This window comes from Sinohyriopsis cumingii, chromosome 4 (assembly GCF_028554795.1).
Source record: "Sinohyriopsis cumingii isolate HCF-2022 chromosome 4, ASM2855479v2, whole genome shotgun sequence".
NCBI classification, from domain to species: Eukaryota; Metazoa; Mollusca; class Bivalvia; order Unionida; family Unionidae; genus Sinohyriopsis; species Sinohyriopsis cumingii.
In genome coordinates, this window is record NC_142964.1 from 36,957,236 (window position 1) to 36,981,432 (window position 24,197).

At 33.8% G+C, this 24,197-nt stretch overlaps 1 protein-coding gene across 3 annotated transcripts in view; it reads right to left on the reverse strand.

The window, feature by feature from the left end:
* Positions 1-24,197, reverse strand: part of LOC149800938 (insulin gene enhancer protein ISL-1-like) — a 63,841-nt gene that overhangs the window by 9,768 nt on the left and 29,876 nt on the right. For 2 of the 3 annotated variants that reach the window (XM_089955003.1, XM_089955006.1), the window contains exons 2-4: positions 21,662-21,851; positions 16,405-16,778; positions 8,977-9,263 (exon numbers count right to left, since the gene is read on the reverse strand). In XM_089955003.1, the coding sequence (XP_089811129.1) occupies positions 8,977-9,263; positions 16,405-16,778; positions 21,662-21,851 (851 nt within the window). Of the gene's footprint in view, positions 1-8,976; positions 9,264-16,404; positions 16,779-21,661; positions 21,852-24,046 lie in introns of all 3 variants that reach the window. The other variant, XM_089955005.1, reaches the window with a different exon arrangement.

Sequence of the window (24,197 nt, forward strand, 5' to 3'; positions counted from 1 at the left end):
GGACATAAATCAGTAGTCAATGAATTGGAAGTGAAGTTGATGATGGCATTACACGAAAATATTGCCATACGCTAAATCCGATATAACCACAGCGTCTCCGGCTCGTACCTCAAATCTTCGCTGGGTAAACACCACGGATGAAACACGTAAAACCCAGGTTAAACTGCTGATTTTATTTTAAATATTCGCGTGAAAAATCAAAATGTATTTTCCCCTGGTTGTTGAAGTACTGAAAATAGCTTCCGCAGCCATCTGCTATCGTGAGTTCGAGCAATCACACGCTACTGGATGTTGGCTAATATTACGCCGAGTTTGACAAGACGAACTGCAGATGGCTTTTAGACTCGATTAGAGTTACGTGCTCTTAATTAGTTGTTTGATTAACAGGACCTCTGTTTGTCTTTTTCCAGGACATGCTCGCACAGCCGAGCAATGTATTGAACTGATGTAAGTGTAGAGGGTACAGAAAACGTGTAAATAGTATCACCTGTACTATTTGATAGTGCGGATTGGCAATTTTCAATTAGACTTGGCACGCAGCGGCAAAAATGCAGCGAAGCTAAGTCAGTAAAATCCTCCCCTAAGGAAGGGCCGACGCAAACACAACAGACAGAAAAGTTATACCACTAACATTTACACAGCAGGATTTACAATTACATTACATTACATTAATATTAACCTTCGGTCTACAATAACCAGTAGTAACCAAGTCCTTTTTTGCAGACGCATAATTGCAAGAAACATTAACATGTAATCCATCCAATAGACGAGACGGTTATCTCATATATAGGACGAGTGCATGCCTATTGCATCCTTTATTCCGTCAATCTTAATTTTCTTCAGAACCTAAAGAGCTTAACACAACTGATATTTTGTCGTCGTACTTTTTATCGTATCTCCTCCCAATAATTTGACAAATCAGATTATTTTGCAATATATTCGGGGAAGGGAAGGGGTCATATTGGCGGAACAAATATCAGGGTGTTGGTACATTTTTGTAATGCAGAGGAGCGTTTAGTGGGGTTAATTTAGTGACCAATACCGCTAGCTGTACCATGAGGTTACTGGGCTGACAACACCCGACGTACGCATGACTGGTCTTTTATAATGATACGTAATTGTTCGTTTTAGAACAATAAGGATCTGCACACGAGCTGAAGAAATAGCTTTTTCTTTCCCGTGAACAGACAAAATGCTCAATCAGTGACAGTGAATGTGCACAACGCTTTAACCATTCTGGCAAAATAAAAAATAAAAACAATTAAGACATACATAACTAAAAGTTTGACATGGAAAGAGATTCGTGATATAAAGAAACAGAGATAATGAGCGATTCACTGGAGTTGTTTCTACTACTTCGTTGTTACATTATATTCCCCAAGGAGAGAAAAAAATTACTACGTCTCCTTGTTTTCTTATATTCAGTTGAAATTCTCTCTCTCTCTCTCTCTCTCTCTCTCTCTCTCTCTCTCTCTCATACATACATATGTGTATTTGTGTGTGTGTGCCTGTGTCTATGGAGAGAGAGAGAGAGAGAGAGAGAGAGAGAGAGAGAGAGAGACCAACGTCCATTTATTGACATTCATTTATGTTCAGCTTTTATTTTTTAAATAGCAGTTCTATGGAGACCAAAAGTTTGTGAGTCTCTGCGAATCTGCCTATTGTAGTCCTTAATTTGATTTAACATAAATGTTTGTACGGAACTTATTTTATATTATTGTCTATTTGTACCTTTACTGAGACCTGTTCATTAGCCATTAATGAAATTCTGCCGTCGCAGTGTTATTAATTTTAATTAGACATTCTCAATGTCACCTCTGTCTGCGTGGGTTCGAGTCTAGGATTCGGCCAATCTGGGTATGTGAGAAAGCTTGCCAGTAGCTTCTCGTGGGACGGTGGTTCTTCCCGGGGTTTTCCCGGGTTCTTCCTCCACCGTTAATACTGGCCGCCATGCATAACCTATCGTGTGCTGAAAAATGGCGTAAAACCCGACAACAACAACAACAACATTCTCAATGCGTCAAATAGTCGTCAAATTAAATAACCGCAGTTGTGTACAAGTCTCGATTTTGTTCTTCAAATAAAGCCCATAACAAATTACGGATCATAACTCGAGCTATGTTGGTGGTCAGTCCAAATTATATATTTATTATAAGTCGTAATAATTTTATGTCCTTCCCAGCAAATAATACATGGTTCGCGCGTCGCCCAGGGCATGCAGTAATTGTTATATTCAAGTGTCAAATAAAGTCCATTGTCAATAAAACTGCAAGAACTATGAACTATCCCTTCGAAAGTTGACATGGAATGTGTTCTTAGCATTGAGTTATGTAGATAGCGATAAAATTCCATCTGCCACTCGTTTATTGACATGAAATTCATGTAACCTCTCTCTCTCTCTCTCTCTCTCTCTCTCTCACACACACACACACACACACACACACACACACACACTCACTCACACACACACACACACACACACACACACCAGTAATTAAGTAGTCGTATCAATTCGGAGTGTCTTACAGTGGGAGGGATTGTACAGTATATTAGATATTTTGATATGGAATCTATGTTTGAACAACAACTGCCAACGTTAAAGTCTCCAAAGTTTGCTTTCTGTCAAGTTTTCATGGTGTGCTCGCAATTACGCGCAAACAAGAAGCGCTCCACCCCAAACCCTGCCCCCTCCCACTCCTCTTAGTGACCAATAAGCCCACATTTTACTTCGCCAAAATTATCTGATAAACGGTATGTTATTTTCTCTATCTTTCTTTCCGTGTAGAAGTGTGGGTAGGCTATTAGGTAAAAATATACATAATGCCTATAACTTTTCTTTTAACAGCGAAGAAATATCCCCAGGAAAAAAAATATAATGTGCTATTTAATTTAATAAATATAAACCTTTATTGTTTTCCTTTTGTCTACTTAAGCATTATTAAATACCTGCCATGCCATCAAGACATATAGGTAGTTACAAAACGGACCTCTGCATCTGTCCATTTGTGGGATTATATGCAATGCATATAACTTTTATCAATACTTCAATAATTGCGAAATATTTGAAGAAATAAAAGTGATATTGACTGAAAGTTTAACCCTTCATTGGTGTAGTTACCTCTTAATTTCACGACGAAGGAAAACGTGATATTTTGGTCTTTGAACAAATATATATATATATATATATATATATATATATATATATATATATATATATATATATATATATATATATATATATATATATATATATATATATATATATATATATATATATATATATATAATGAGAGAGAGAGAGAGAGAGAGAGAGCGATGACGGTTTCAAGTAGTAATTGTGTGTTTGCATAGGAGAATCGGTGTCATTCCGTTATGTACCTAAATTCATATGCAGTTAGCACCTCACCTAAAATAATACGTTACTTTAAAAGAATCAAATTTTATGCTTCGCACGAGATATTTTTGTTTCTCAAGAAAATTGCGTGTCTTGTATTGTTACGTTGATGTTGAGTAGGAATTATGTTTATTTTAGTTTCTTCTAAGTAATTCTGGTGAACTTAACCAAATTCATTATTATTTGTATTCGCAAAAAAAGTAAATACTCTATTTTCTTCTTATTTATTATCTTTATATCCATTTTCAGTGTTATCCATGAGTAAAATTAATAAATAATTACATGAAAGTACTGAAATATAGTCTATATGCAGATGTGCTTTTAATCACAATCATGCAGTATACTATACATTAGATTATTTCCCTAAATATTTTTCCCTCTCTTTGACATTCGCCTTCACTTATTTTAAACGCCCCCGTTTGTGCTTTATTCCAGGCGTGTTCATCATCTATAGTAAAACCTCGTGTTTTGCTTAATTCATCCTGATCATTGACTAAAATTTCCAGACGCTGTATTGCGTGACGAATATTGAAGCTACATTATGACATCATAGCTTGCACCAAGGGAGGTCATTAAACACGTCTTGTTTTGGAACGCACCATCGTTTTCTCTAACACAAAATACGAACTTGAATTTGAGATACGCATAATGAAGGGCTTTGTCTTGGTCCTTGGCTCAAGGACTTTCACACTGAAAATTGCTCAAAATTTGCTTATAATTATGAAAAGAATTGAATAAATCCGGTGATGGGACATCTTAATTTCCGGTGGTAACGAAATAAAATGCATGCATTTCATACGGCTCCGGTTCAGATCCGAGGGGGTCATCGAAAACTAAAATAACGACACGATCTGTGCGTTATGGCACATTTACATGAAATTAGCGTTGTTAGGCGATCTTGCCGCCAAGAAGCCGAAACGACTGCTTATTAAATGCTAATAAGCGACACACCATTCTATTAATTCTAAAAGCACACCATCTTTATAGTGCTTCCAAAAGGATATGAAACTTCTCGGAAATCATGACGAAGAATCAAATGTCTTCATCATTACTATTCGATGCGAATTAAACTGCAAGGTTTCTCGTCAATATCTAAAGAACGCATAGTATCTTAAAGATCTTAATTATGTTATTATTTCAATGGGTTGCCATTTATATTATATTATATTATATTATATTATATTATATTATATTATATTATATTATATTATATTATATTATATTATATTATATTATATTATATTATATTATATTATATTATATTATATTTCAATATTGGAATAAAAAAATATCAATTTTCATTTAAAATTTAAACTGAGTTTTGGATCCCAATCCTCAACTCAGTTTTCGGTTGCAAAATTTATTTTTACCTTTAGCTCATTTTCGCCGAAATGTATCATGGATATCAAAGGATTTGTTAAAATTACTTCATTAAAACAATATCTGTCCGAGTTTTTAAACACTTATTATAATTAATATCTGTATTGATCTTCTCATACTAGCTTATAAGTCAAGGCAACTGCAAATTGCACAGATCTGTGTTTGTGCAGTTTATTAGGATTAATCAGTAAAACATACAACACAAATCTTAATCCTTCGGTGCATTATGCGAGAGCAGATCAACCCTGCGATATTTGAATTTGGAAGCTACTTTCACTCGAGTATACAAGGTAACTAAAAACAACATTTTCCTCACACAATTTTCCTTAAATTAGCGGAAGCGGAGTCATAGATATTTATATTTATGCAAAATATCTTTGGAAGATAACAAAATTTAATTAAAAAACTATGTTTAGATAAGTATGAAGAAAAATGAGCGAAGCAAAATAATAAAGTATTCTTCCCTAAGTTTTAAAAATCTTAATCTTTTGTCAATGGATCATAGGCTAGACTGTTAAAATGATTTACATATTATGTCGTCTGTGTCCGGTATTGTTAGCAAAACAAAATCTTTTTCGTCTGCGTTCTTTTCAAAGTATAGAATGAGTCGAAGTCACCAATATTCACTCGGGGCGGACTTGAAATGTGACATACCGTTGTACTATACAACATGTCTGGAGGGCAGAACTTTAATGCCGTTTAAGGTTGTTCTACGTGTAGGACACGAGATCTTATTGTCCAACTACACGACAGAAAGTCAATTATCAGGCAGAAACTCCGCTCGGAACCAAACCCGTTACTTCCAACCTTGTACAGTTACCCGCGTGATTTGCTTGAGGACAAATGAATTCTACGAATAACAGAGCCATCAAATGATGAATATTTCTCTGAGCTATTTTGACTTCACGATCTAATTCATTTGCCAATGATAATTCAGAAGGTAATCCAGAAAATTAATTTCGTGCTTTTCAATAACTGGAAACAGAAGCCCGGACAACGAAATTTTAATAGATAATTGGTCCAATATTCTGAGGGCATTTCGGGGCCTTGAAGAAACACAACTTTTATGTTGAGTGCAATAGAACATAAATGGAAGAAAGAGTCTCGACCAGAGCTAAAGAGGGGATAAAAATGACGCTGTTTTTTTGTGTGAATTAAATCGAATTACATTCTTACTCTGACAACAAAATTCAATTTTCACAGCTACGTTTACACATAAACAAATACGTGACAGATCAGCTTGTAGTATTAGATCAAAAACGGACGAACAAAATGCTGTCGCTTAGCACGAAATAATACGTCACTAAAATTGTAAACTGAATTGTCTATATTAAAAAATATCTGCTTCCAACCGTTTGCTTCTTGTACAAGTCTTAGCCATGACAAATAACATATATTCGAGGTTTCACGAATTATTAACTGTTAAATAAAATGGTTTTCAAGTGTGTTCTCAATATCGCTAAAAGTCTGGCAAATACAATAGAAGGAGAAAAGAAGAAAAAAAAAACCACATGGCTATCGATTGCAAACATACAAAGATTTTAAGGTAGATATAACGACAAAATTATAAATTGCAAACGGTATTTTGTAACTCATATATGTAGGAATGAAAAATAACAAAATTAAAAAAAATTGTATAAAAAAATCAACCTTCAATAAAAGGATTTAAAAAAGGTGACCCCATATTTGCAAACCTATCTTTGAACAGTTTGTTTGCCTGGACTCACCAAGAAAAGTACATTTTTCTTTTTCTATCTCGGTATCGGAAGAGAAAACTAGAATCAAAGGCTATAATTAGCCGGGGTCTGTGTAATTAAGATCAATTTTCTGGAAAATTTCTAGCGATTAAAAGAAATAATACCGCCTCCAACAAATATCGATGTGTAATTGTCTCTGAACAACGCTTCTTGGCAGAGAACGGAAGGAAATAATTTTCGACCACGAAAGGCTTGTTTCATGAAATTATACCAAAATTACAATTCCTTGAAATTACTACCCCAAAGTACTGTCTTACAGATAATTTACTTAGATTTTTACTGTGATTGTTCTAAGAGCGACTGAAATCTAAACTTTACCTGCCGAGTAAAATATTTAAGCTGACACTAGAGGCCTCCTCCTTAGTACCAAAAGAAGTGAAATTAAATTCAGCCCATTCCTTCATCTCTGTCTGTCTGTCTGTCGCTCGTTCGCTCGCTCTCTCACTCACTCACTCACTCGTGCTCGTATCTGTTTGTTTCCTCACCTCCCAGAAGCAGCCATTTCGTCAATGTTATTACCCCAACGTTATTTTTACATTTGATGCAGTTTACTTCTCAACTTACTTAGCGCAGACTTTGAAACAAATTTAGTATTACGAAACTTACACACCTATCGTATTGTATCATATCCACGACGGACCGCTCCGGTGGCCTAGTGGTTACAGTGTCCGCCTCGGATGCGGGAGGTCATGAGTTCGAACCCCGGCCGATTCATACCAAAGACTTATACATAGCTACCTCGCTAGGCGCTCAGCATTAAGAGGTTAGTGTCAGGACTGGTCGGACTAATGTCAGAACAATATGACTGGGTGGGACATCATGCTACAAGTCTGTGGCATGATGCCCCAGTGCTAGACATCACTGTAAACTGCCACATTACAGACATTGTAGCGATATGACTGAAAAATTGTTAAAGCTACGATATAAATCCAAAACACAGACACATATTCACGACATAGTGTAGTGTTTAGGGGGAGGGGCTTTATTTCCTATGAGGTGGGGCGGGTTCGGTTTGGCGCGTCGGAGAGATGTTGAAATAATATTTCATCTCATATTTTGACTATACAACTTTCGACTTATGCAACCAACAACACTTTTTTCTTCTCTTCTAGTATTCTTTTGGTTTTGTTTCGTGTTGTATAATTTTGTAATCGTTATGTAAGATATTTTATACACCATCGCCATGCATCTATGCATATGAGGTACACATTAAAGGCTCTTTTATTATTGTTTTAAGGGACATTTGATTTTAAATCTTTAAACCTGAAAACTGAAGTAGAGCATTTTGAGTGGCATATTTTCCGTTCAGAAAAGAAAGAAAAAAACAAACAAAAAACAAAGCACACCAAACGCAGTAGACATCTGGCATTAATTTAGAAGAATCATTCATCATCCAGTTGTCGGCATGAAAGTTTGCGAGATATTTAAAAATGTCAGAACCTATGTTTTTTAAAGCTGTGACGGATATCAATAAACAAACCGAAACGCCAGGAGCCGCGGAGTCGTGTGGGCTAAGAACGGGATCGGATACGATGTTCAAGGTTGGGGGTAATGTAGACTAAATTACCCGCGGCTAGAACTCCGATATTCGGGGCCTGGTTTGTGCAAGTTGCTGATAGAAATCCTAGTATTATTTCGCCTACTTTAATTATTAGAAGACGTTTGACTGAAATGTTACGTTATGGTAGAGACGTGTCAAATTTTCCTTGGAGGTTCTCGCTAATAATTTTATAGATGGCGATGCAGACGCAGAAAGCGCTACAGAAGAGGGGAGAATCGTAAATGGACCGCTTGACTGCAGTATTGAAGAGGGGGAAATCCTAATGAACCTCTTGACTATGTCAAGCGTATTGAGACTCGATCCTTTGTGAAAGAATACATACATATTTCCGCGACTTTTCAGCTGTTTCTTAAAATATGATTAACTTTGTGTAGCAATATAGCAAAATGGAAACTATTATGCATTACTACTTTCAAAACAAGTTTGGTTTTCGATGCTTTAAATAATTTATAACGTTGTTTAAAACTTTGAAGACATCTCAAAATTTTCAGATTGCATGCTGGAAAAAAATAGACTGTACCATTGGCATTCATTATGTATGGCAGAATTTATATAAACTGTTTCAAGTATCAGACCAATAGAGCTACGATTCGTAAAAACGCTATTTTGCCATGTGATAGTAATCGATATAATTTGTGAGTCAAAAAGATAGGTCGAACTATGATTAGATTGAAAGATTACCTCCCGTTGTAAAAGTTGGATATATATATATATATATATATATATATATATATATATATATATATATATATATATATATATATATATATATATAATATATATATATATATATATATATATATATATGTCTGTGTGTGTGTGTGTGTGTGTGTGTGTAATCGTAAATCGGTAATGCTGTAATGACATAAAGATTAACGTGTTACCTTTTCTTGAGCATGATGCTGCATTTGTTTCATTAGTATGCTTCTCTTTTTGTCTTTACACCGCTTGTTTTGAAACCACACTCGGATTACTCTTGGACTAAGTCCTGTCATTTCGACTAATTGTTCCTTCATTAGAGCATCAGGCCTTGGGTTAGCATTGTAGCACGTGCGCAAAGTATGCAGTTGTTTTTCATTAAGGACCGTCCGCACGCGCGTTGGTTTTTGCTCCGACTTGTGCACGTGCGGTCTCATTCCATTCTTTCCCGTAGACACCTGCTCGTTCCGACCTGAAAAGAAAACAAAACGAAAAATTAAGTTTTGGCACGTATCTCGATGAGAGATTACGATTTTATTTTTTTCAAACTGAGTTTTGTAAATTTGATATTTTCCAAAAATAGAAAGACGAAGGACATGTATTCTCTATGCACAAAGAGAACTGTCTAAGCTGTCGGTTTTGCTTCATTGTTTGCCTTGCACACAAATTTTGAAATATTTTATATCCAACGTAGAAGACGAATACACAAATCCAAATCAGAGCTATATTATGCTACTGCCTTATGAACAAAATGCCAGCAACAGGAATTTTAAATCCATGAATCCATTAAGAAGGAAGGACGGAAGGAAGGAAGGAAAAGATAAATAAAAGAGAAGAGGAAATAAAAGGAAAGGAATGAAAAGGAAAGAAATTAATAAAATACTGATAGAATTCAGAAGCTGTAAGACAGCACTGCCTATTCCAAATAAGTTGGAAACGTAACGATTTCGGATTTAGCCACATTTCAGATACGGCAAAGTATTTAATAAACTGAAACTACTTCACAGCTGATTTCATCGTTAACTAGAGTCTTTGAAAGGAACTATATTCAATGCCTACTTTGTGTTTGTTATAGCAGTTTGCACGGTAAATTTTGCTGCAGCTGCTGATGATGGTCATAATGACGATAACAGCGATAATAGCAACTATTATTATTATTATTATCATCCTCATCCTCATTATTATTATTATTATTATTATTATTATTATTATTATTATTATTATTATTATTATCGGTTTAAATTTATACATCTTTCCTGTGCCGCAGTCAAGTGCTTGTTGCGTACGCGACACTCTAATTCTTGCTGATAGCATCTTAATCGCGCCAACTACAGTTACAAAATGAAGGCAACCTGGATTTATGAGAATAAGAAAGACTTAAGACCAACATGTCAACATAAATCCTGAGGAGTTCAAGTGCGTTAGAAATGTGGAAATGGCGAGTCAAAAGTTTATTAAAGGCATGGGAGTGCAACATTTCACATTCCAACAAAAATTGTACCTCTATATGTTTGGAACTTTTGTAAGAAGGAAACACAGTAAACTCAATTTGAAATCTGGTGATTATTCAAGAAATACAAAAGTGTCATCTATATAACATATCTATATAACAAGCAGAAATGAAACTGCCTTTCTCTAGATTACATAATGTATATATGGACACGAGACTAAATAAAATTGATGTATATTTTAAATGTTTTTCACTGTAGCTGTTATTGGCTGTAATACTTTCATAAAGTTAAGTCATAACAATATGTATCTTCAAAGACCAAGTGTATTGAAAAAATATTGCTGATTTTATATATATATATATATATATATATATATATATATATATATATATATATATATATATATATATATATATATATATATATATATGCGGATATATATATATATATGCGGATATATATATATATATATATATATATATATATATATATATATATATATATATATATATGCGTATATATATATGTATATATATATATGTATATATATATATATATATATATATATATATATATATATATATATATATATATATATATATATATATATATATATATATATATATATATATATATATAAAATCAGCAATAATATACTTTATTACTATCCCTAATTGCTATACATATTAACTTTTACAATAAGTGACGTTGTTTTAAATTTCAAAGTAGATATACATTATAAGAAAGAATTTACAATTGAATGTTAATGTAGAGAAACAAAAGATAATGTAAACAGAAAGATTCTGAAGTACGATCCACATTCCGCCACTTGTGGGTGGATACACACACAATGAGTTCACATTGAAAAGACATCACGATTGGATTAATGATGTTTTAGCTAATGTATGAAATTAAAATCAATGCAGCTACGTATATACATGTACTCAAAGAATGGTTAGTTAATTTTCAAAGAGACGTACAATAATGAAATCATAGGTTAACACGCCAACTTTGCAAAATGTATTAAAGTTTACCAATTATTTTCAGCGCTAACTGAAGAATTATTTTGCGCTAGAATCACAAATTCTGATACACTTTTGATCTCATGAAAAGTGAATGACCTTTGTATACGTGAAGAAAACGACGAAGACTAAGCAGATGAAGAAGACGAATAAAAGAAGACGAATAAAAGAAGACGAATAAAAGAAGAAGCAAACAGAGAATACGAAATGCTTCGTTGGTAACAAGGACTAGGAGAAATGTTGATAATGAATTTATGAAAAGTTAGCATTATAATTGATATAGCAGATTGCTTTGTCACTTTACAAAGCTCATTAAATTCGTGGGATTTTATTCCAAAACCGCTTTACCTTTTTTGTAAATTTCTATAATTTCTATACCGCTTTAATATTTTCTTTTCTTCTCTTTTCTTTAGAGAAGAAAGCACATTTTATTTTAAGTTTCATGCTCGGCCACGTATTCTCTGTATGGAAACAAAGCCAATCAATTTGCAAAACCTTCAAGAGATCTTGATGATAATTCGCGCCAGTCTATCTGCATGACATTTTCCTTCAAGTACTGACAGACTGCTTGAACATATGTCCGGGATTTTGTGAAAGAGACCCTCCAACTAGGAACAGCGGGAGATTTTCAGAGATTATCATCATTATTCAATCACCATTTCAATCCCGAGTGTCTTTATCTCTCAGAAAATTGAAGAAATTATTCTCAAAATGTTATCATAAATACCGGACAAGGAACCGGTATTACTTTTTCCGTCCGCATCGGACTTAAGATTCTCTTCATGCGTTCAACATGATCCAGCGACACTGAATCCCAGAGGCTCAACACAATTGACTTAATGCCCAATTCAATTAATATGAGTAAATAATTGATGATTAATTTTGATGCTGGATTACAATGTATTCAGATGATCAGATACCAAGATTCAATTGCCGCAACATTTTCTCATGAATATCGCCTCAGACTTGCAGGGTTAGAAAATTAATATTAAACCCGTCTATTCTTTTTTTTACTATTAATGTCAGAGGTTTTAAAACGGAAACAATATTAATAATATAATATTGCGGGATACGGTACAACGAATCTAAGGCACAACTTCAATGTTTATAGTAGTAGTTTAATTTTGATTTATGATGTTTTCCCTTAATCATATAAAAGTAAACATAAGAATCCTACAGAAATACGCCAATAAAAGAGCGAAATGTATATTACTCCATAACTGATTTATTGAAAATTCTTAAAATAGCACTATATATCTTTATATATGAATTATTTATATATAATAGCTAAACATTTAGTTCTAAATATGAAACATTAAGTTTATTGCATATGCGTAAGTGATTATCACATAAAGTATATTTCATGTTGACAATAAGCGAGTTAATTTATCCTGAAAAAGGGGTAATATACTTGTTCCACTTTATACATGCCACTGTCGATAATAATGAGGCTGATACTACTACTACTACTACTACTTATTATTATTATTATTATTATTATTATTATTATTATTATTATTATTATTATTATTATCGTTATTATTATTATTATTATTATTATTATTATTATTATTATTATTATTATTATTATTATTATTATTATTATCGTTATTATTATTATTATTATTATTGTTGTTGTTGTTGTTGTTGTTATTGTTGTTGTTGTTGTGGTGGTGGTAGTAGTAGTAGTAGTAGTAATGTTTGTGTGATTTTGATTTTTAACGTAGCTTTAACTTTTCAGTCATATCGCTACGAGATCTGCAGTGAGGCAGTTTTATAGTGATGCCTAACACTGGGGCATCATGTCGTAGACATGTAGCATGATGTCCCACCCAGTCACATTATCCTAATACCAGGCCGACCAGTCCTAACACTAACCTCTTAATGCTGTGAGCCAAGCTAGGCAACTGCTAGTACCATTCTTAAAAGTCTTTGGTATGAATAAGCCGGGTATCTAATCCACGACATCCCGCATCCGAGGCGGACGCTCTAACCACTAGGCCACCTGAATGTTATTGTTATCATCACCATCATCATCATCATCATCATCATTATTATTATTATTATTATTATTATTATTATAATCATCATCATCATTAGGAGTAACATATATTCCATTACCATCACATATAAACCTCGTTTTTTGTATGTCATTAATTCTCTCCAGTTATTTTGTTTTGATTCGGAATAAGTTCATTGCCTTAATGAATTGTTGAAAACATCTATTTTGTATGATTATTTCCTTTTTTTATGTCACAATAATGCTTTGCTTTCATATATTCAAAAGCAATATTACCATTCTGCGTGCGGCAGACCAAGTATCCGCAAGCAGAGAAAGAGCAGAGCTACTCCAAGCAGTACTCACAGTTCTGTCTCATTTTACTGAAGAGAGAACGGCCTTTCAATGTTCAATTGAAATGAAACTCCACGTGTGTCTATCAAAAGTCAATGAAAAGACTTTCATTGTTGAACCATGATAAAGAAGTCATTTGTCGCACGACTTCTTGAGCTTGCTATTGTTGCAGCATGAATTGTACCCATTATATGCAAACAAAACACGGTGAAAAATTATAATTTGCAAATTGACCTGCCAACCTTTCTTCACGACTGAAACTTACTCAGAAGCAACATACGTTGCACTTGAGAGCAACATTTGCCGAATTGCAATAAAACGAAGAAATTTTCAAAGCCCTGATCGAATCTACTCACCGGTTTCTAGTGCATGGAGCCTGGGAGAAGCAACCTTTTCTACCGAATACGAGGGGCAAGTGCTTCAAGTAATAAACGGCACTTAATTGACACTCAAGTGAAGTGAAGAATTTTGATAATATGCTCTTGAAGATGTTGCTATTAAATCTAAATTGTTCAACCGTGACTTTATGAGCAACTTCTGGTTGTTGGATAAATCTATGCAAGCATTACTATAATCATTTGTTTGTGAACGAAATGTGTATACCAATGTGAAATTAACATCTCACGGATCTGACCTGTATATAGTTACGTCATCATTTTGTTAAATACTGTACATATGTTTAAAAAACAGAATTTATAAAAAGAAAACCATCATTATCTTTTGTGCAAATATATTTGAAATCAGATAAAGCATCTGGGTTATTCTTTTTGACCGAAAACTGTATTGCATTCAAAATGGGAGTACAGTTTAGTTCCAGAATCAAGTATTCAAAAAAATTGCAGTACTTGCTTACACTAAAGGACATTTCTATATTTGTAGAACTGTTCTTCTTATCTCAGTTCACGTATTATATAGCTATGTCAAACATTGCCGTGTAGCGTATATATATATATATATATATATATATATATATATATATATATATATATATATATATATATATATATATATATATATATATATATATATATATATATATATATATATATATATGCGCGGTCTTAAGGTGTAGTTTGCCGCTAAAATTATAGATTTGCCTCTTTTAAACTGCCTCTGTTCTTCATTTCTCTCTTTTTGTGACACATTACTATGTCAAACATCGCTTTTTAGAGTCGGCTCTGTGTCGTGTTTGTCCCATGTTTTCTTGATTACGATTAGTAGCTATGTCTTGGAAAGTACCGTCTCAGTGACTTGACTTACGTCTCAACACATTTATCATGTAGCATTGTTAGATGTGTTCTGTAATGCACGTGATTTATTCTTTACAAGCACAGGTACGTCAAGTGTATTCCTGTCGAACAGGATTCATTCCTAATTATGTGAGATTTTAAAGATATATCAGAGATACTAGATGAGATAGAGGGGAAGGAAGTTATTATTATTATTATTATTATTATTATTATTATTATTATTAATATCATTATTATTATTATTATTATTATTATTATTATTATTATTATTACTACTACTACTACTACTTCTTCTACTACTACTACTACTACTACTACTAGTACTGTTACTAGTGTCTTTCTTAAACGATTGTACATTGCTGCATCATATTATTTTTCTATACTGTGAAAATAATTGTAAAAAAATGCCTGCATAATTTGCTTCCCATACATGAATGTAAACTCAAAACAAAAAGAAAAGAAAACATCCAACAAATAAATCTTCCACATCTTTTTGCACTGACCGGTCCTGGTACATGAATCTTGATATTTATTACCGTCCGGACTTTGGGCACCAGCTCCTAGACATTTTGACAGGGAGATCAAAAGTTGTTTATGTCAGAAGGTTTGGTCAGCCAATGACCCGACTAGTGGTTCTGGAATGTTCCTCTGACCTTATCTACAATCATCAACAAGGGATATCAGACCGCTATACAAGCCTTCCCACACCGGGCAAACAGTGGGATTCCCGATAAATCCACTCATAATCAGGATTTAATCCTTGATAACACTTTATCTAACCACGCGGTCCGGAATTTATAAGCAATTAACTTAAGAGTTAAATGGGTTTTTGGAAATTATTTCACAATTTGAAGGGACTTAAAGCAAAACTTGTTCACGCTTTGTGTCTTGTAAAGAAGTTATTTGGGGGAAATGTACGTTCATTTCTAAGCTAAATAGTAAATAAAGGAAATGTACGCTCATTTCTAAGCTAAATAGTAAATAAAGGAAATGTACGCTCATTTCCAAGCGAAATGGTAAAGAAGGGAAATGTATGCTCATTTCTATCCTAAATGGTACAGATTGAAACCAATAATTTTTGAATGTTGGTACATAGCATTTTGATCCACGTAATTTATGTACATCATAAACATTTATGTCCCTTTGAGATATACCAGGGAAAGTACTCAGTACTTCGTTAGTAAATCTGAAAATAATAATGGTGAAAAAATTCACATGTAAGCAAGGGGGATGAACAATTAAGACATAGTAAGACGGTGACATTACAGGGTAGAATTTCCCAAAATTGGCCCAGTGTAATCTGAAAAAATGACCACATATTTTGCTCCATGTACCAAGGTTTTAAGACTAATTCAACCTATGAGACGGAGCGGCCAAACGAATCAAAGAAGTGACAGACAAAGGTAAATAAATCCATTAATTCGGTGAATTAACTTGCCGGAATTGCAGCCAAAAATGATGCTGGTTCGAATCCCGTCATAGTTAAGCAAGTAAATAAATAAGCAAGTAGGTCAGAAAATAATTATTGAATACTTACCCGTAGGTGATAATCCTTTCTCGTCATCATTGTTATTATTGATATTATTATTTTTATTATTGTTGCTGCTATTGTTATTGACATTATTGTTAACTTTATTTTTGTTTTCAGTATTGTGGTTGTTGTTGTTCCCAGGACTCGTAACGTCACTGACGTCGTTATCATCTTTATTCGACGCTCTATCCATGACGTCATTATCCGCTTTACAGAATAATCCGTCCTCTCTGAGTGCGAATTCATCCCCTGGAATCAGCTGACGACTACATGCCACACACCGAAAACAGTCGATATGATACACTTTGTTCTTTGCTCGCATCACAAAATCGTTTTTACCGAATCCAATATCACACTTGTCACACCTTTGTCCAAATAATCTGGAAAGAAGAGAAAGAAATTTGGACATTTCAGTAGGGGAGCAACAGGTCGTGTTTTTACCTCGATAATTTAAACTACAACAAAAGCATTTGTTTTAGTTGTATTTTTTAAATTAACAAAATTTGTATCACACAAAACCTTGAGGTATTTATCTCGTGTAATGTCTACAAACAAATGTTAGGACTGCTGTTCGTTAAAAACAGAGCGAAAACGGTCTCCTAATTACATTTTAGCAGTTTAAATTAAAACATACACCTTCGAATCTTATAGGAAACCCTTCTTTTCACAGACAAGTCGATAACAGGAATTATCCTGTGTTTAAAAGAGCTTATTGTGTCATGTTCCTGGGTATTGAAAGTTCGATACCAGGAAATGATATTTCAGAAATGGGACCAGAACAAATCGATTTGATTACAGTTATACTATTGACTGCAAAAGATGATTGCAATTAATAAGTAAAACTAACTTACCAAATATATGATTTAGTTCATTAACGTATACACAACTTTAAAAAAAAAGCATAGGTCTTTATTTTGTTTCTTCAGAAATATACCCATGATGTCATTAAAGTAATAAAAAAGGTCCAAACGTGTTTTTTTAGTCACACCTCGCTTTTTGATTCAGAAAGCTCAACAACGAAAAAAGACATCCCTCGCACACAAAAATAAAAACAAAACGCGTATAATAAGAACTGGGAATGGCTAATGAAGGTAAGCTCTAAGAAATTTTGTGACATTTTATTGAAACAAAATAACTAAGCTTGTTTACAATCTAGTTGTCTTCGATGTATCAACGATTAATTAAATAGCCACAATTGTCTCGCCCCCGTCAGGTAGCTTTTTTGGGCAGTAATATTTATCAAATATAGAATTAATTAAATAGCCACAATTGTCTCGCCCCCGTCAGGAAGTTATTTGGACAATAATGTATATCTGATATACTCGGGGGCGAGACAATTGTGACTATTTAGTTAATTCTATATTTGATAAATATTATTGCCCAAAAAAGCTACCTGACGGGGGCGAGACAATTGTGGCTATTTAATTAATTGCATATCTGATATATATACTATTGTCCAAAATAACTCCCTGACGGGGGCGGGACATTTGTGGCTATTTAATTAATAGTTGATTCCTCGAAAAAAGCTAGATTGTAAATATACCACCTTTGGGTATCATTAAACTTTCTCACCTGCGCCTTCTCATCATCGTGTAATACCAAACTATTGTACAAACTCTGGACCACATTTCAGCACAGGACTAAATAGCAATGTTTTCGCGTATGAGGTTCTTTAACTCAATTATTTCCTGTATGTATCTCCTTAGTTCATTTTTTCCTCACTTTTGACCATAGTTTTTGTTCTATTAGATGTATTTTTAAAACTTTGCTTGAACTACGTTTTGGAAAGCTAAATTTCATTGATTTGTTAAACTATGATAAAGAAAAATATAGCAAATATGTGTTTTCGTAACAACTAATTTTATTTTTATTTTGAGCAATACATTTGAATGATTTATAATGATTTATACAATATCTGATACTTCTGTTAAAATATTATTTTTACATAATCCAAGTGAAGGTAGTAACGTTTAAATCGAAGTCTAATTTTTTAACATACCTTTGATTTTCAATATTTAAACATTAAAAAAGTAATTTTAAATTGCAGTAATGATTGATCATAAATGATCGTGAACAACTCGCTCCCTCCCTCCCTCCCTCCCTTCCCCCCACCTCTCTCTCTCTCTCTCTCTCTCTCTCTCTCTCTCTCTCTCTCTCTCTCTCTCTCTCAACAAACCATAAGTTTAATCCGGTTTACAACACGTGTTTATATGTTTCTTTATAATATTATTACCGATGTATATTTACTACTATTTTGTGATTTTTTTAAAAAATCAATGCAGAATAACAAATCTCTGCCATTGAAATTAATAAAACATGTTTTTAAAATTTTGCAACACATGCAGCTCTAAAATCGTACGACTACGAAGTAGTACCTTTCCACAGATCGCAGCATGTCTGGTGATTATTTAAGGTATTTACGCCAGGACACCCACGACTGAAGCTTCATTCATTTTTCCACATAATTATAACAAAATTGTCTCATACCGTCTGCATTTTCTAATCGTATCGGCCTATGAATAATAGTTAACGAATTCAAAATTTTGACACAATTGGACACACTATTCCCTTTCCTTCAAATGTATATTCTCCAGTCGCACAAGTTTTCTCACAAAATACCCCGCTGCTAGCTCTTTATTCTATCAGATTTTAATTTTCTCATGTATTCATTGCCATTTAGAAAGTTAATTGACAAATACTGAATTAATAATAGGAGCTATATCGAGTATGAAATCATATACATAATGCATGTATCGCCCGCAACTTTCAACAATAGTCTATTAAAGTTAATAATAGGGCGCAGAGATTGTGCCACAAATTGCTAACTCGTGACATCTTTTTGTCCTGTATAAAACCCGTATTGCCGCAGCACCCGCCAGCCGACCCTTCTGTCGTCTTAATTAATACGGAATAAATAAATATAGAAGGCAAATGTACACGGAGAAATTAATTTCCATGATAATGAAAGCCAGGGTATCCGTCTAAATATTTAGCTAACGTTTTTGTCTCTTCAAACAATTATTTACGTTATTATTCTTCTCATTTACCACAAATAAAATAATTAATGCCTGTATGTCTGTGTGTGTGTGTGTGTGTGTGTGTATTCCTCTCAGACTGATTTCTTTCTGCGACAAGTACATATACTGATCTCTTTTCATGTATGTATATCAATGCATTTCACTAGACAGACAGACAGACGGACAGATATACATACATACATACATACATATATATATATATATATATATATATATATATATATATATATATATAGAGAGAGAGAGAGAGAGAGAGAGAGAGAGAGAGAGAGAGAGAGAGAGAGAGAGAGATAAATAAATAGATAGGTAGGAAAGTAGGTAGGTAGGTAAGTAGGAAGGTGTCTGCATATCTCTGTCTTTTGCATGCATGAGAGAGAGAGACAGATAGAGAAACTGAGAGACAGAGGCAGTGAAGGGGGTGGGTGGGAAATTTTGAAGTTGTACATACATCAAAGCATTTTGAAATGTAATTAGAACATGCTTAGACAGTCAGCATTAAATTAGACTTGCATCTAATTACATGTTTCATATTGTTTGCAAACTAATAAACCGTACCTACCGTTTCCTATACTTTCATTCAACAGACATATTTAGGATACATTAACGAAAAAGCCAAAAATACAAATAAATGACAAAATTCAGAAATAATATAAAAAAGTAAACTTTGCTTCAAATAAAAAGTATGCAAGTCTTGCAATGTTAGACTGCATGAGATCCGAGTACATCTGGGTATGTTGTACAATATGAGAGATCGAGTACTTTTGGGTGTGATGTACGAGATCCGAGTACTTTTGGGTGTGATGTACGAGATCCGAGTACTTTTGTGTATGGTTAACACTATTGTATGATTTGACGTCATACTTCAATAAGCTTGAAGCTGAATAACAACATCGGGTAGATATTTGCGCAAGAAAGGTTTAGCATGCCATACCAATATTCAATCAAATACAATAATTATTGTAATTTCAAAGGATAAAGTATATAATAAAAATGGTACGTACATATAAGCGATGTATCGTCGATGTTAAGTTTAATTTGTCATGGCTATTCCCAGTAAAGTAGACCACAATTATCAACAGGCAGTCGAATACATGGAAATTAAAGAAATAAATATTTCTGAATAAAGTCCATTCTCTTGCTTTTCAATTTTCTCACATGAAGGTTTGTGTGACAGAGTGAAAGTTAGGGTTTGTTTGCAAACACTGTCTTAAAATTAGTCAAGTTCATCACAGATTTTCTTTTGTGAAAGTGGGTAGAAATCAAAGCAGATAGCACGTGTCATATTCAAAATTAATTGTTTTGTTTTCTTTCCCATTTGCGCTGTCGATGGCGGGGCGGGGGGGGGGGGGGGGGAGAACAATAATCTCAACAGTGTCCAAAATTCTGAACACTAATATATAGTTAATCTAACCGTACTATCGATTTGCATTTATTTACATTTGTTCATAAAATGATCGTCTCTTGCTTTCCTCTTGATGCTATTCAACAGCTCGGTCAATTTTGTGCAGATCTTTTGTCAACATGTGATTACTAGGGTAACCTAATACTAGAAGTCAGTCCTATTTGTTGTGTACACATGCTACGAAACGATGTTTTCGGGAAAAGTGTACGTTTAATTGTTTGATGTATTCATGTCAAAAATTCAAAAATTCGGTCTTCAACCATGTAAAATATATATATATATATATATATATATATATATATATATATATATATATATATATATATATATATATATATATATATATATATGTGTGTGTGTGTGTGTGTGTGTGTGTGTGTGTGTGTGTGTGTGTGCATACATACATACATAAATACATACATATATACATACATACATACATACATACATACATACATACATACATACATACATACTTAGTAGTTGCCCAACACCACCCTACCCACCCCCCGCAACTGCCAAGGAAGGGGGAGACAGGGCCAGTGGGAGGCCCAGTGGGGAGCGGGGGTCAGAATTTCTCAAGATGCAATATATATTTCTATTTCTAGTAAAACAGAAATAAACCGATACATTTAGTGGAATTGTTACGATGCCTTGATGTTTATAACGCATTTTAAAAAAGGGAAACCTGAGCTAAACACACAGGACTCCTGTAAAACTGAATGCGAAAAAATGTTTCATTTTTTTATCCGGTTACCAATCACTGAAATGCAATTCTTGAGTCATTGGTGTAATCGACAGAGTAAAGTACAGGTGGACTTACCTAGTATAGTCACGTTTACAATATGTTTTTCCTTCTCGTACGAAACAGGTGCACGTTTCGTCCAGGAACTGATTACAGTCCGCACATTTTAGACACGACGCATGCCACTCCAAGTCCGGTGCTACCCGTAATATAAATTGATCCGTAATCTGGGACCCGCAACCTACACATAAGGACAACCGCCTTTTCTCTGAAACGAGAGTTAATAGACAATACATTTCTTTCCTTTATATTTTAACATGTTATTTTACTTTATCTCTTTCTTTTGGCTGTATCCGTATTCCCCCAGCATCCCCCGACCCACACGTATTCCCCCAGCATCCCCCGACCCACATTAACTTTTTTCCTTCTTTATATCATTCCTTTGCTGGGTAAGCATCCGTACAACATTATTTTCCACAATTCTTACAAATGGAACGATTATTATAACCGTCTTATTTTTAACATAGAGACTCTACCCAAATACCTCAAAGTGAATTCAGTTTAATGTAAACAACGTACGATTTCGAACAAAAGAAATTAGCTTTTAAATCAGGTTTGAGAACGAAAGGAGAAATGAGAATGTAAGATCAACGATAATTATCAAATAAATAACTATAATTAACGTTTTAGAGAGGTCTAAATCATAATTACGGTAACATAGATCAGACGGTTATTGAAAGTTATTAACGATATGTGACAATTTCAGTGTGAGACATGACTAAAATGGCCGTGTAAGGTAAGGATCCAGAGATCCAGAGCTGTGTCAGCTGGTTTAGAAATATTTTTATTTAGTAAATCATTAGGGAAAGGGGATGTCTTAACTGGAAACAAAAGGTGCAGTTATTTTCTTGGATCGGTTGCACGATGTGTACCAACGTGTAAACAAACGTACTAATTTTCATGCGACAATAGGTGATTACCCTCGCTTGTACCTCAGTCACATGCATGCAGATATATAAACGTGCAATTTTTCGATTAATGTTTTTTGTCAAATAAATCGAAGAGAATAAGACACGTACTTATTTTGAACTGGTAAATGTTAGTTGGCAAGAATCTGTTTGAAATGCATCTGCTAGAGAAAACCTTCATGCCATTTCCAATTAAAATATTGCTTTCTCATTTACAAAATAATGTTTGTTACATAAGGGAAATCGAGCATTACTAGGGAAATTAATTGCAAAGTTATCTGTCGAGTTCATCATATAAGTATCGACGATTTAATTCAAATGATTTGACTACAGCTGGGCACGTTCTTGTATATATTCGAATGAAGTCTTTCATAAGGGTTACATTATGTGCGTGTATAATTCATGGCTTTTCTTAACTTGCAACTCGTTTGGACGCATCCTTCAATTGATATTATAATTGAAAATAGTTTGATTCGAGCATGTCCAAACGTAGCCACGCGGGATGTCTTTAGGATTAAGTCAGAAGAAACCCTCAACTGGAAACTTGTGTGATTTTGGTGAAACCCTCTGTTTGTCTTCAGATTCTACAAAGGGGAACCATAATCCAGTGTAAACTATGTCATTTTTTTTTCCTATGTGCATGTTGTCATCGCGTCAACAACAGTCAATGCACACAAAGCACTTTACTCAAATTTCACTATCCGCGTAGGTAATATTTAAATTAGATACCCTACCTTGTTAGCTGTTGGCGTTCTTTTGAGTGTTATACTCTATGTTATACATAATAAAAGATGATACCATTTTTAACAGAGACTAAGACTAGCAATATAAAGTTGTCATAGATACCGAGTTTGTATACAAACAGCGTCCTCGATTGAATTTAAAAAAAAAATTTCAAAGCCCTACGTATATAGATCAAAAGCACCACCAGGAGAGAAAATAAGAGTTATGTGGTACATAAGTGATCAGATGGGGTTTTCCTGTATTTAAAATATGACATGTTGCATTAATCGTATAGAGACTGTAGTATGTGTTATATCTACTAATACATAAAGTTTATGATAGATGCAATACTAATGCTACATTTATCATATCATCTTTGAAACCATACATGTATTCGTAACTGATATCAACATGAGAATAACAGTACAACTATATAAATTTCAAGATGTAATTGATGACATATTTTACTTTGTTATATACGTTGAATCATTATTTACAACAGTGACTAATGTATGGAATTATGAATTAAAGGCCACAAGTCAATGATAAAATTAATACATTTCCTTATTATACGGTATCACACTCATATTATAAAAACTCGGACAGAATCGGAGTGATATTTTTTTTTTTTAAATAGTGCATTGTCTAATCGTACAGGTTCTCTGTGCTCTTGTCGCTCATTAGGTTGAAAAGTAGATTTGACAATAATAGATTGAATGATGCTCACACACGAGAATACGAAAAACGTCCCTGTAAGATATAACATACTTACTCGTAGGCTGTGGTGGCGGTGTCGGCTGGGTATCAGCCGTCATTTCCTCAGACTTGGAGGGAGAAATTTTTAAAAATTCCAAAGGCTGACAAGTACGATAATTGTAAAATAGTCCCAGTTTGTTCACTGCTTGTAACGTCCTTTGATCTCA